Consider the following 13,377-nt stretch of genomic DNA (forward strand, 5'->3'; position numbering starts at 1 on the left):
TCTTAAAAAAGCCCTACCCTCTATACCCCAACTCAGACCCCATTTACTTTTAATTTATATATTATTCAATTAAGCTTCATTTTTCTGGTTCCTAAATCCACACAAATCATAAGAAACATATTATTGTGGGCAGAGGGTATAGTCCCAAACAGCAAAGGAAGCCACAAAATAATTATTAAAAAGCAGTTTCTTAAAATTCCACATTATTTGGGGTCATTTAGAATAGTATTATACAAACCACCATACTCCTTGTGGCATATATAATATCCACTGTAAAACAACGGCATGACGTATTCGTATTCAAATCAATTTCAATGTACTCTGCTGAAGAAGACAGAGTTGCATCCAAAAGTGTTTTGAAAAATTACATGTTTTGACACTTAAAGATGTAAACATATAGGTTATCTGAAAAACTCCATTATCCAGAAGGGCTCATTTCCACACAGTTCCTCACAACTCGGTAACAAACAGTTCTATTAAACAAAATTTATCCGAAACCCTTCTTTTTCATTCTAATATTCTACTGCATTGATCTTAATTTCATTTTGTAAGTTTTCATGAACAATACTAAACATGAAGCATCTCAAGAGGGTTTTAATGAACCTCATATACTTCTCTCCCTCTGCTATTATTTTTTAATGGCACCCGATCAGTCTTGCTTACCTGAGGGTCTATTTCTCTATTTCTGATCCCCAAGGCAACTTAAACACAATTCTAGCTCCTCTGATCATTAAGGAGAGAAAAGAGAATTGATGGAAGGGATACTGCCCATTCTTAAAAGCTTTCACTGTACCTATGAACCTAACCCAATTTCTTTATTAACACAGAGCTGTCTAGATAAAACCACCCCAACTACCAGCTTACTAGTGAGCTATAGTGGACATCTGTCTGGCTGCTGCCCAGCTCTCCTCTCCATTATCCCAACTCCAACACTGTTAGAGCAGTGAGCTCCTGACAGCCATTTTGTACAATGTGACCTTCTCCTCTGACCACAGCTGATGATGGATTGGGGTGGAAGTTTGACCCAAGGTGGGCTAACCAGAGTCGCTTCTATAGAATTTGAAAGAATTATTGTCTCTTTGGGAGATGATATCGTAACAACATATAGCTTGAGTGCTCTGAACATATGGCTCAAAGAACTGAGCGAGTCAATCTGGGAAGGGAAGGAGGAAGTGATTTTCAGGGAGGGGCAGATGGAAGAAGCAGGGAAAGTCTCTGGACAGCTTTCCAATTTCCAGCTTTCTTTTTGGCCCAACTGCACTACTGTCCTTGGATTCCACAAGATGCTCCTATATCTTTAAAATACATTTCCCCTTTCTCCGTAAGTGAGCATGGTTTGTTTCCAGCACTTAACCATCAAAAGGCTCCCATGAACGTGCCTAGGGACCCTGGAGCAATAGCCAGGATGTGAAAACCTGCAGTCCAGGCATAATCACCTAGGGACCCTGGAGCAATGGCCAGGTGAAAACCTACCTTCTACGCATAATTGAGTCCAACCACACTGTCATTATGCTGCCATTGCTATTTAAGACAATGAGACCAAGCCTGAGCTTATCTGTAGTCAAGTGTCATCACCTTGTGAATCCTGTACACATTTCCTGTTAAGTCTGTGACAGATGTCACAGGGATTTGTGAACACAAGCATAAGAAGAAGGAAGACATGGGTAGGCCGTCACCTCAGACTGCGGCATTCCCAGAAACGACGCGTAAGGGAGCCTCTCCGGGCTCCTATGCAACGATCTGGCCATCCACACGCCAGCAGTCGCTTCCATAGGACCTCACTACTGTGGTAAAACGGCGGCCCAAGGTTCCCCCAAGTGCGGGACAGTGCTGAGCAGGGTGCAGACATTTTCCCAGGAGCTACCAAACTGTGGCCAAGGGTAGCTGCACTGCCACGTGTTGCTGTGGCTGCCATGCGAGGCTTTGTTCTCCCCAGTTTGCCACTCCCCTTCCCCTCCCCAGATGTAGGCTGCCTTCCCAAGAGTTCTGAACCCCCAGGGGTCTTTTGCTTGTTTGGTAACAATTCTAGCTGAGGTGCTTTCTAAGTATGTTACAAAAGATAAAGAATGGAAAACAGGATGTCATTTTTTCACTTTCTAGTTGTGGAAGCCTTAATTTTTACTCTGAGACTTGGACAAGACTTAAGAGTTCTTCAGCCACCAACTTCCTTTTAATTTTATTAATTTTTAAGAACCTGGTTTTGTTTTCTAACTAGACATCACCAAGAAGCTTACTGATACTTAATGTTGGTGACGACATTGTGGAACAGAACTTGGAACAAAGATTAGGCAAAAGTGTCAAACTTACCAGAGTGAGCTTCAAAAATCATAGGAATTAAATATTTTTCTCAATGAGACCACTGAAAATATTTAGAACTCTCCCTGGCAGCTCTGAGAGGACAGGGCTAAATGTTGAACACCAGGCACAGTTCCTGGCAGACCCTCAGGGTTGCAGTCCTCTCACTGGTCCAGATGATGCTTCTGTTCCCACTCTGCAACTTGTCAGCTCTGTAGCACAGCTTCACAGGACCCAGGAGCCCCAAGTTCTCAAGCCTTAACCACCTCATCAGGCTCTCAAACATCACCATCAAAGAAAAGCCAGAAACAATCTTTTATAAAATGTAATTCCAAATACTGAATATTAGCTTAGCAACTACCTCTCATGCTCATCTCCTGGCCCTAGGGAAATAAAGGCTGAAGTTTTTATTTAGCAAAATGTGTTTAACCAGAGGATTTTTAAATCTTTTTTCTCCCCGCCGAGACGGAGTCTCACATTGTCGCCCGGGATAGAGTGCGATGGTGCTCTCTCGGCTCACTGCAACCTCCGCCTCCCATGTGTAAGTGTTTCTCCCCCCCTCAGCCTCCCGAGCAGCTGGGATTACAGGTGCCTGCCACCACACCCGACTAATTTTTTTGTACTTTTAGTGGAGACGGGGTTTCACTATGCTGGCCAGGCTGGTCTCGAACTCCTGACCTTGTGATCTGCCCGCCTTGGCCTCCCAAACTGCTGGGATTACAGGCGTGAGCCACTGCACCCAGTCTTTTTTATCTTTCAAAAGTAGACTGTTCCTTCTTTTAAATTAACTCTTACGTCATATAACTAAAGGAAATACATTAAAGTATCTAAAAATATCTTTTCAATCTATATAATTTAAAGATGGTAGACTTTTTGTATTTGTTTTGATAAATATTAATAAGCCAATTTTGAAAATTGTTTAATTAGTAAACTCAGAGTCATAATTCTCTCCAGCACTTTAAAAATTATAATTCTTTACTTCTTTAATTTCATATAAATCTTGATTAAGTCAGGAAGAAAGCAAAGTTCAGTATTTGATAATAATCTCTAACTTCTGACAAATTTAAAGGTGGTATTCCAAATCAAACATATACCCAAGTACCGGAAATTCACATCAATTCTATTACTATGCTATCAAACACCCAAATTCTGCAACCAACCTGACAGCTTGAGTGCTGTCTACTACAGGAAGCCTTCCTTGATTTCACTCCGATTTACATATTTCTTATTCTCTTTCTTATTCTATTTTTGTATCAGGCACAGCATGCCACTTCTTCACAGCATAAAACATACTCTTTTATAACTACCCATTTAATATGTATCTTCTTAAACTTGAAGCTCCTCCAGGAAGGGATAGGGTCTCATTTGCAAGCACCGCCACCGCCTAACAGGATTCGTGACTTACAGCAGTCCTCACTAAATGTTTGCGTGGTGAGGAAACAAGTGATTAGACGTCATGACACTGGTCTTCCAGCCGGACCCAGGACAGTGTGTGCAGCCTTACCCCTGAGGTCCTGGGCTCCCAGCATTCCCACAAATGACTAGTCCGAAAAGCTAGTCCAAAAGATCCTGCAGCTTGGGGACCACCATCTCCAACCTGGAGGAATGGCTTTTAGGGATCTCATTTCCAATTATCCTAAAAGTTTCTCCGCAGTGTTGAGACCACATTAATGGCAATTTACTTGTTTCAATCTGATTTCACCAGAGTGAAAATTTTTTTAATGCTCAAAAGTAGAAACACACGGGGAGACAGGAACACAACCAGGTGAATAAAGCACCGCTTCAGGAGCCAGCCTCTCTGCTGGGCTGCATACGGCCACAGCGCTGGCACTGCCTATCAAAAAACAGGAAGTATTCCATGCAACCCATAGGATCTTTAAAGAAATGAAAACACAAGTTTTTTGTTTTTTAATTTTTCTTTGAGAGATGGGGTCTTACTTCATCACCTAGGAGTACAGTGGTGCAATCATAGCTCACTACAGCCTTGAACTCCTAGGTCCCAAGCTATTCTCAATCTCAGCCTCCTGAGTAGCTGGGACTACAGGTGTGTGTCATCACGCCCAGTTAGTGGTTTTTATTTTTCGTACAGACATAGTTTTGCCATGTTGCCCAGGCTGGTCCCAAACTCCTAGCCTCAAGTGATCCTCCCACCTCTGCCTCCAAAAGTGCTGGGATTACCAGCATGAGCCACTGCATCTGGCCTAGCTTTACCTTAACTCGTCAACTTCCCTTCAGAATTGAAAACCAGCTGTGTGAGATTCCACATCACACTCTTTGACAGACAGGTTTGTTTTTTTTGTTTGTTTGTTTGTTTTTGATAGTCCTATTCTGTTGCTCAGGCTGTAGTGCGGTGGTGTGATCTCGGCTCACTGCAGCCTTGACATCCTGGGCTCAACAGATCCAACCACTTCAGCCTCCCTAGTAGCTGGAACTATAGGCACACGCCACTGCACCCAGCTAATTTCTGTAGAGAAGGGATCTTGCCATGTTGCTCAGACTGGTCTCAAATTCCTGGGCTCAAGCAATTTACCCACCTCAACTTCCGAAAGTACTGGAATTACAGGAATGAGCCACCAGGCCGGGCCTGTAGGATTGGTTCTAATCAAGTATTTGATTATTTCTAAGGTGAGGTCAGCACTAGTATGACTGTAGTCTGGCAAACAAGGAGCCATATTATTACATTAGTGGAAAATCAAATTCTCAAACTAGAGGCAATGCTTCTAATATCCCAGGACACAAGGTAGCCATCCTGGGGAGGAAAGAGGGACACAGGGGGTGATCTGTACAGGAACTGAAGAACAACCCCATCACGTATAAGCCATTTTCAAGGTCATGCAGAGGCTTTATAGTTATACAGAGCCACTCAGACATAAAATGATGACTATAAATTAGGAAATGAAAAAAGAGATCTGAGTCCCTATAATAACACTGGGAGGCAGTGCAGACCACACAAAAGCAAAGCAGACCAGAAAGCTGGACTTGAGGGAGAGACAGACAGGGATCTCAGAGGACGCTGGACACCATCCTTCACTTATACCGAGAAACCAGAGGCTTTAGGTGACCTGCCCCAGGCCACACAAATTTACACAAGAGCTAACCTGGGAGACTGGGTGGCCTCATTCCTGTGCTCTGCTGTTTCCATAACATGATGCTCTGTTCCCTTTGTCTTTCATTTCTTTGCCAGGGCTCTGCTCCAAAACAGAAGACCCCCTCCATTTTTCTGTGACAACAGGAGTTATTTCTGAGTGCCACCTCCTCGGAGGTGCCTTTCTTGACCATCCAACCTAAAAGCAGACCCTAATTTACTCCCTAATTTATTTTTATTATAGTACTTATACCTTCCTGTTTGTTTTTTTTTAATCAACTACCCTCACAGCAACATAGCAAGCACTGTGAGAATAGGGACCTTCTTTGCTCCATCCAGCACTCTATTTCCAGGTCATACAAGTCTCCACAAGGCCTATCTTAGGTGCTCAATAAATGCTGAATCATGACTGAATAAGTCAGCTTTACACAAACAGAATGCTTCTGAATTCCTACAACAAAGGAAGGGGTGGGGGTACAACAGAAATATTATCATGGCTAATTTATGGAAATCTTTATGAAGCTAGATCTGAGCTCCTCTCTACTCTACAAGTCTTATCCAGTAACTGCCAGTTCTGGTCTCCAAACTCAGGTGCTGTGCAGGGCAGTGACTTCAAAGGCTGCATGACTGATCTGGGAATGAGAGGGAGGGCAGCACCAGGGACTCTGATTACAGGAAGCTCAACCAACTGGAGCCTCACCAGCGGCGGGACAGCCTGAGAATGCTTTTGGCGGGTAGGGTGGAGAGAGAGGGTTCTTTCTGTTTTTCTTGTGCAGGATAGAGAGAACATCTTAACCTTAAGAAAATATAAATAAGTGACAAGAAAGAACAATGACAGCTGTGACTTACTAGAAAAAGATGTTTGGGATACACTTTAGGACCAAAATAGCCATCTTTTACATCTAAAATACCACAGGATGCTAATCGTGAAGAACACCAAATCGAGTACCAAACTCTGAAATACAGAAATACATTTTTGCATGCTTTTTAATAAAAACAGCTTCACAGATTTTGGTGCAAACAGAAGTGAAGTAAATGGAGTACCAGCCCTTAGCACACTGCAACTCTGAGGGCTTTCTGTTTAGAGGCAGAACATGAAAAAACTTCTGGCCATTCCTAAGTGTTCAGTAATTAAAACAATTTGTTTTCAAAAAAAAAAAAAATACAAGGCTTATGATTTTGACTAGATTTACTTCTACTATGAAGCCATGAGCTACAGGGGTTGGTATCATCGGCCATGCTTACATCCTATCTGTGCTTCTAATAACCAAGCCAGGTGACTGGCTCAGAAGAGGTTCTTGATTAATAGCCACTAAGTTAAAACAATTATATTATTTTTTATCGTATATGAAGGGATGGTCCTCCTTTCACTTGGAGGAAAGTTTGCCACTCAGTATTAGTTTAGAAGAGTTTTGATATCATAAAACTACAGTGATGGGATTTGGAAAAACCTGGGGAATCTGAATAAAGATGAAGAAAGTTTCACAGAGGAGAAGGCAATTGACTTAGGTCTCAGTAGGAGGAAGGAATGCGTCTGAGCTCCAGCTGTGTGCTGGCCGCGGGGCAGATCCTGCACATCAACCACTGCAGGGGGTAGGCATCAATATTCCCTTTTTCCAGGTAAGGAAAATGAAGAGTAAAAAGCTGAAGTAGATTGCTCAGGCAGTCACCTGATTTAAAATTCAGATCTATTTGGTACCAAAATCTCTGCTGGTCCCTTTGGGCAAGTTTGAAACCTCAGCACCAAAATTAAGTTCTAACAGTTTAGGTAAGGGCCACCAGGCTTAGTCAAGAGCCAAATGAGCTGCAGGATTTCCTAAGAAACACGGCAGAGATCTGTCCATTCCTCTGTAGAGGAAATGGGCTTTTGAAGCCCAGGGACAGCATGTGCGGTGCCCTCCCGCCATGTGGGGAACTGCTAATAATTTTGTTTGGACTGAGCACAGGACTCAGAAGGGCTATGCTGGAAGTGAGGGGAGGCAGACAGCAAGAATGACTGGGGGCAAAGCTACAAGGGCAGGGCTGGGCAGACCCACACACTAAGTGGCGGGTGCTTTATGTTTCAGCCAATGGGAAGCACTGGCTGTTTCCATGTCGGGAAGTGACATACAATCTGAGTTGTGGGAAATCTCTCTGGGAGCAATGTGAAGGATGAACTTGTAAAAATAAAGCCTGGAGGCAGAAAAATTACTAACATGTATTACAGTACTCCAGATGGAAAGTCTGAGCACCTGAACTAGGGCTGTGGCAGTGTTAAGTGTGAGAGAAAAGGCTCGACAGACCCCAAAGACAGGGATGGGAAGACTTGGTGATTGACTGGACGTGTGTTCCTGGAGACAGAAAGGATAACCAAAGGCAGCTCCTTTGAGAACTGTTACCAGGAGAAGATGTACACATACTGCTAATTCAAAGCTTAATAAAGACCAAGCCTTAATTTACAATGCCAAGTTCCTTGGGCTAGTGGTCATGTGGAAATAAATTTTAAAAATTATAGTAAAAAGAAATAAAATATTACTTATAAATACTAGAGTAAAATCTAGCAAGTTATCAATGAAGAGAAATACTTGATAGAAGAAACACAGTTAAATAAGTGCCCATGCCATATTAAATAACAGAAAAAAAATAAAGCATATATAGCTTTCTGACTAGAAACAAATATATTACTTTTGAGTGACTACATGTGATTTCAATTGAGAAAAAATCTCTACTGAGCAAAAGGTTGGGAGTCCTGGGCTAAAATGGTGCTCCTCAGACCCACCCTGGATTTGCTGAGTAAGATGGCATTTTGCTTACTGTTTGTTGTCATTTGTTCTTTTTTTAAGCAGGCCAATTTGCCACTGATCAGTAAGAAATGGTTTAGAGGAAAGAGTTAGGGGAAAGGAAATGGAGGAAGAATAAATGGGCCAAAAGGGAGAGAAAAGATAAAAGCATACTATATTGCAAATACATAGCCGGTATAAAAACCATCAGATTTTTTAAAGCACTAATTTGATTTTGCTGAGTTCTCCTCTTTAAGGAGCAATGTCGAATGAACTCGTTATGAGCAAGAAGATTCACAAGCAAGTGCCTCTTTTTATAACAACTAACGTCAGCAGTAGGACCAGAGAGTCGTTCTTACCATGTTTCAGATGTAGGCAGCTGTCATTCTTGGACCTGTACCTGCAGAAAATTGTGTCTTTAACAAATTTTTATTGAAGAGGTTTTTGTACATTCCAAATACGTAGTAGCTACAATATCATGTGAACTTGTTTGCTTTACTTTTCATGGTTCTTATACCAGCCATTTTTATTTGTGCAGTACAAGTAGTGGCCTTATTTTTAATGAAAGAAAAAAGGAAAATAAATGGGACCTCACTGATGTCTTGAATTAATGTACAAGAAAGACAAACTCTATCATGATGTTTTACATTTTTAAAAAACCCAAATCACAAAAGAGATTCTCAAGGGAATACCAGGTAACACATCATTTAATCATCATAAAATATTGTATCTTTAAGGAGTTATATAAAATAGTGAAAAGGCAAGAGTGTTAAAGCAAAGTAAACACAAACAGAAGCAAAAATAAAACAAATAAACAAAAATCCCACAGTTCACAACCAGGATTCCAGGTGACAGGGTTTGGGAAACAGTTTTTACATGTACCTTCCCACAGTCACATTTAAAAGAGGTCTTTTAAATTTTTTAAAAGAATTTCAGGAAGAAAAAGCAGAGTTAAAGAATCATGAGTTATAGTGACAGAAGAATGAATGTGTAGAGAGATGCGGACTGCTTTAAAAGGTGTTTGTCAGAAGCCTGAGGACTGACTGGAAAGTCTCATGGTGCCTACCTGATGTAGATTCCTGTAGTTTCTCTCTCTTCCTCTTCTTTTTCTTACCCTGGAAGAAGAGAGGTATACTGTCATGTCACAGATTGTACCATGAACACACAGATGAACGTGATGTGGAAGTACAGGCAGGCGGTCAACAAGAGGTAAAGATGACTCATTCTCTCTCCCTCTTCACCATCTCTATCTAGAAACAAAGTCAGAGAGCAAGAGAATGGGAGAAAATAGTGACCTGCTGACCTTCGTCTCTATAGCTTCATATTTAACATCATCAATATTGACACCATGGGTAGACTCTTTGTCTCTCTCTCTCTCTCTCACACACACACACACACACGGATAATGATGTCCTAGAGCTGTGGCCATAGGACCTCTCTCTCTCTCTCTCTCTCTCACACACACACACACACACACACACACACACACACACACACACACACACGGATAATGATGTCCTAGAGCTGTGGCCATAGGACCCTCTCTCTCTCTCTCTCTCCCTCTCTCTCTCTCTCTCTCACACACACACACACACGGATAATGATGTCCTAGAGCTGTGGCCATAGGACCCTCTTCTTCAAGGAAAGTCAGCTTAATGAGCCATTCCTTTTCTTAGCAACCAGCACACTTAGAACCCACTTCTGGTAGTGCTTAAGATAAACCTTACTGTGAATTCCATTGTCTAACTGAAAGTTCCTCGGTGTTAATCGAGTACCCACAGGCCCTGTGGCACAGGCACGACAAAACCAAGGAGAAAAGGAGAAGAGATTGAGAGAACCTGAGAAAACTGGAGCTATCTCAAAGACTTATTTCTGGCAATTAAGGACCTTGCTTCCTAAAACAGACAAAATAACATGGATATGTACACCATTTTAAATACATTTCAAAACACCTCAATGCCAGATTTAAAAATTTAGATCCCACTTATAGTGGGATCTAAATTTTCCCTTTTCCTTCATAACTACTTTGCCCTCAAAAATAATTTTATGCCGGGTGTGGTGGCTCACACGTGTAATCCCAGCACTTTGGGAAGCTGAGGCGGGTAGACTACTAGAGGTCAGGAGTTTAAGGCCAGCCTGGCCAACATGGTGAAACTCCGTATTTACTAAAAATACAAAAATTAGCCAGGCGTGGTGGCATGCGCCTATAATCCCAGCTACTTGGGAGGCTGAGGCAGGAGCATCGCTTGAACCTGGGAGGCAGAGTTTGCAGTGAGCCAAGATCATGCCACTGCACTCAGCCTGGGCAACAGAGACTCCGTCTCAAATTGTTATTATTAATTATTATTTGAGATAATTATTTATTTATCAGAAATAATAATTATCATAATTATCTCAAATAATAATTAATAATTATTATTATTTGAAATAATTATTTATAATAAATTATTTGAGATAATTATTATTTTGAGATAATTATTGAGATATTATTTGAGATAATTATTATTGATAATACATAAATTATTATTAATTATAACATAATTAATAATTATGTTATAAGAGCAAGACCCTGTCTCAAAATAATTATTTGTTTAATAGTGTACAGCCATAGTCCGCTTATAGTAAATGACCAACCTGCATCAGGTATTTTCAAATAACTAAAAGGGAACACATATCACATCCAATGTCTCTAGCTTACATCTGCTATAATACTCACATGAACAATTTTTTAAAAGCTGTAAGACTGTACCATATATATTTTGTGGCTCTACGAAAGTGCATATTTCTGCACCTCAGGATAGTTCTTCATGTCACATGGCCATTGAGGCTTTACAGTTTCAGAAGGGTGACTGAAATCATCCTCCCTAACACTGAGGCGAAGAACAGGTATTAGTGACCCTGAGAAATGGCACATCAAAAAAAAAGGAGTCCTCTTTCAAGATTATTATTATTTTGTGAGACAGAGTCTCACTCTGTTGCCCAGGCTGGAGTGCAGTGGCGCAATCCTGGCTCACTGCAATCTCCACCTCCAGGGTTTAAGCCTCAGCCTCCCCAGTAGCTGGGATTACAGGCGCATGACACCACGCCTGGCTAATTTTTGTATCTTTAGTAGAGACAGGGGTTTCACCATGTTGATCAGGCTAGTCTTGAACTCCTGACCTCGTGATCTGCCCACCGTGGCTTCCTGAAGTGCTGGGATTCCAGGCGTGAGCCACCGCGCCCCGCTTCTTCCAAGATTATTAAAGGTGCTCTGGGGACAGAGAGTAGAGAGGGAGGGCATGCTTCTTTCGGGTATCCACAGCGGTCCTTTCAATGTAATTACTGCAAGGTTCGGAAGTTGCTACAAGGTTGCTTCATGTGTCTGGAACCTTATTTCACATTTTCTTCTTTCTCAGCTCCATTTACCCTTCCACCTGTGTCTCAAGTGTTGTCTATTCCATGAACCTTCTCTACTCCACACCTTGTTCGTCCATCCCTCACCTCAGGCAGAGCTGGGGCTCCTCTTCTGCGCTCCCCATGACCCTGAGCTCACTGCATGACTGAATGCCTCACAGGTGCTATAACTGGCTCTGTCCCCAGAGCACCACCTGGGGCTCTTAGCACCATGCTCCCCCACTTACACATGCCTAGAACATAGTCAGCACACAGCAACCATCTGAAGCCTGCACCGTTACGCTTCTACTGCTAAATCAAATAACCTGTTACCTTCTAGGTATCAACCAGTTCTTCAAGAGAATCTACATTTATGATATGCAAAAAGAACTAAGTAGTTTGGATGTATTAATGTCAAGTTATACAAAAACCCAAATTCATGTATGGTAAAAACAAAAAAAAAATTTTGTTAAAATTATATGGACTATATAATATTGGGAAGCATTAAAAACTAAATTGAAAAGTTCTAACATTATAAATATTTGGCTAATCTCACCCAAGAAAATTTGTGCACTATTAATTAGCCTGTTATTAGCCAAAGTTATAAAAACAAATTGAAATTATAAATCTATGTCATGTAATAGGGTATTTTAGTATTGAATAATTGAGACATATATTTCACACGATCTCACTGAGGATCAGGGTACCATTCTGGTGACACTAAATACCTTAATTTTACCTTTATTCTATACCTGTACAGTACTGTTATTTAAAGAACAGTATCTTTAGATAAAGTACTATCACTGATCAGCTTCTGTTTGCCTCAGTAATTGAATGACTTATTCTGATTATGATGAAAACACTATGAATGAAGCTGGGCTTTCCCTTCATTCAAGGAATATGCAAAACAATTTCCTTTAAAAGTTGTGCAGAGGGAAATCTTTAAAGATAAATTCACATTACAGTAGCTTTCTTTAAAACTACTTTCTTCCCACCCATTGACATGGAGGAAAGGAGAGAGAGCAGAGAAACAGACAGAATATGTAGGTGTTTCTTTTGCGTCTTTTTAAAAGTTAAAACTCATTACTTAAAGAATTAGAAAAATAAATTTAAAGGCATTCAACAAGCAACGCTGAATAAAATTCACAGCACAATGAAGTTTACAAAGGTCAAATGAGGAAGAGGAGCTCTCCTCCTTTAGACAAACTACATCCAAAAGCCACCCAGAGCAGGATTAGAAGAAGACACTTTATTTATTTATTTATTTTATTTATTTATTTTTTTCTTGAGACAGAGTTTCACTCTTGTCACCCAGACTGGAGTGCAATGGCGCAATGTGGGCTCATTGCAACCTCTGTCTCTTGGGTTCAAGAGATTCTCCTGCCTCAGCCTCCTGAGTAGCTAGGATTACAGGCACACGCCACCATGCCCAGCTAATTTTTGTACTTTTAGTAGATACAGGGTTTCACCATGTTGATCAGGCTGGTCTCGAATGCCTGACCTAAAGTTATCTGCCTGCCTCAGCTTTCCAAAGTGCTAGGATTACGGGCGTGAGCCACCATGGCCAGCCAGAAGACGACACTTTTGAAATCCTCTGGGTGAACACTGATCTTCCTACTTACAGGGCGTGCCAGGGGCTCTATACAGAGATGGTAATTGCTGCTCAGAAAACAGGAGCCTGGTTCAGGGGTGAAAATTCTTCAACTACAGCAGTCTTACGAAGGCACTGGGCCGGGCACGGTGGCTCACGCTTGTAATCCTAGCACTTTGAGAGGCTGAGGCTGGCAGATCACCTGAGGTCAGGAGTTCGAGACCAGCTTGACCAACATGGAGAAACCCCGTCTCTACCAAAAATACAAAATTAGC

General features: G+C 41.5%; 1 protein-coding gene across 4 annotated transcripts in view; it reads right to left on the bottom strand.

Annotated features, from left to right (window-relative positions):
* Positions 1-13,377, bottom strand: part of LEF1 (lymphoid enhancer-binding factor 1) — a 120,893-nt gene that overhangs the window by 7,327 nt on the left and 100,189 nt on the right. For 3 of the 4 annotated variants that reach the window (XM_011989814.1, XM_011989812.1, XM_011989815.1), the window contains 2 exons: positions 9,206-9,254; positions 8,499-8,539 (listed from right to left, as the gene is read on the bottom strand). In XM_011989814.1, coding sequence (XP_011845204.1) covers positions 8,505-8,539; positions 9,206-9,254 — 84 coding nt within the window. In that variant the 3' untranslated portion in view covers positions 8,499-8,504. The remainder of the gene's footprint in view (positions 1-8,498; positions 8,540-9,205; positions 9,255-13,377) is intronic. The other variant, XM_011989813.1, reaches the window with a different exon arrangement.

Source organism: Mandrillus leucophaeus, unplaced genomic scaffold (genome assembly GCF_000951045.1).
Source record: "Mandrillus leucophaeus isolate KB7577 unplaced genomic scaffold, Mleu.le_1.0 Scaffold364, whole genome shotgun sequence".
NCBI classification, from domain to species: domain Eukaryota; kingdom Metazoa; phylum Chordata; class Mammalia; order Primates; family Cercopithecidae; genus Mandrillus; species Mandrillus leucophaeus.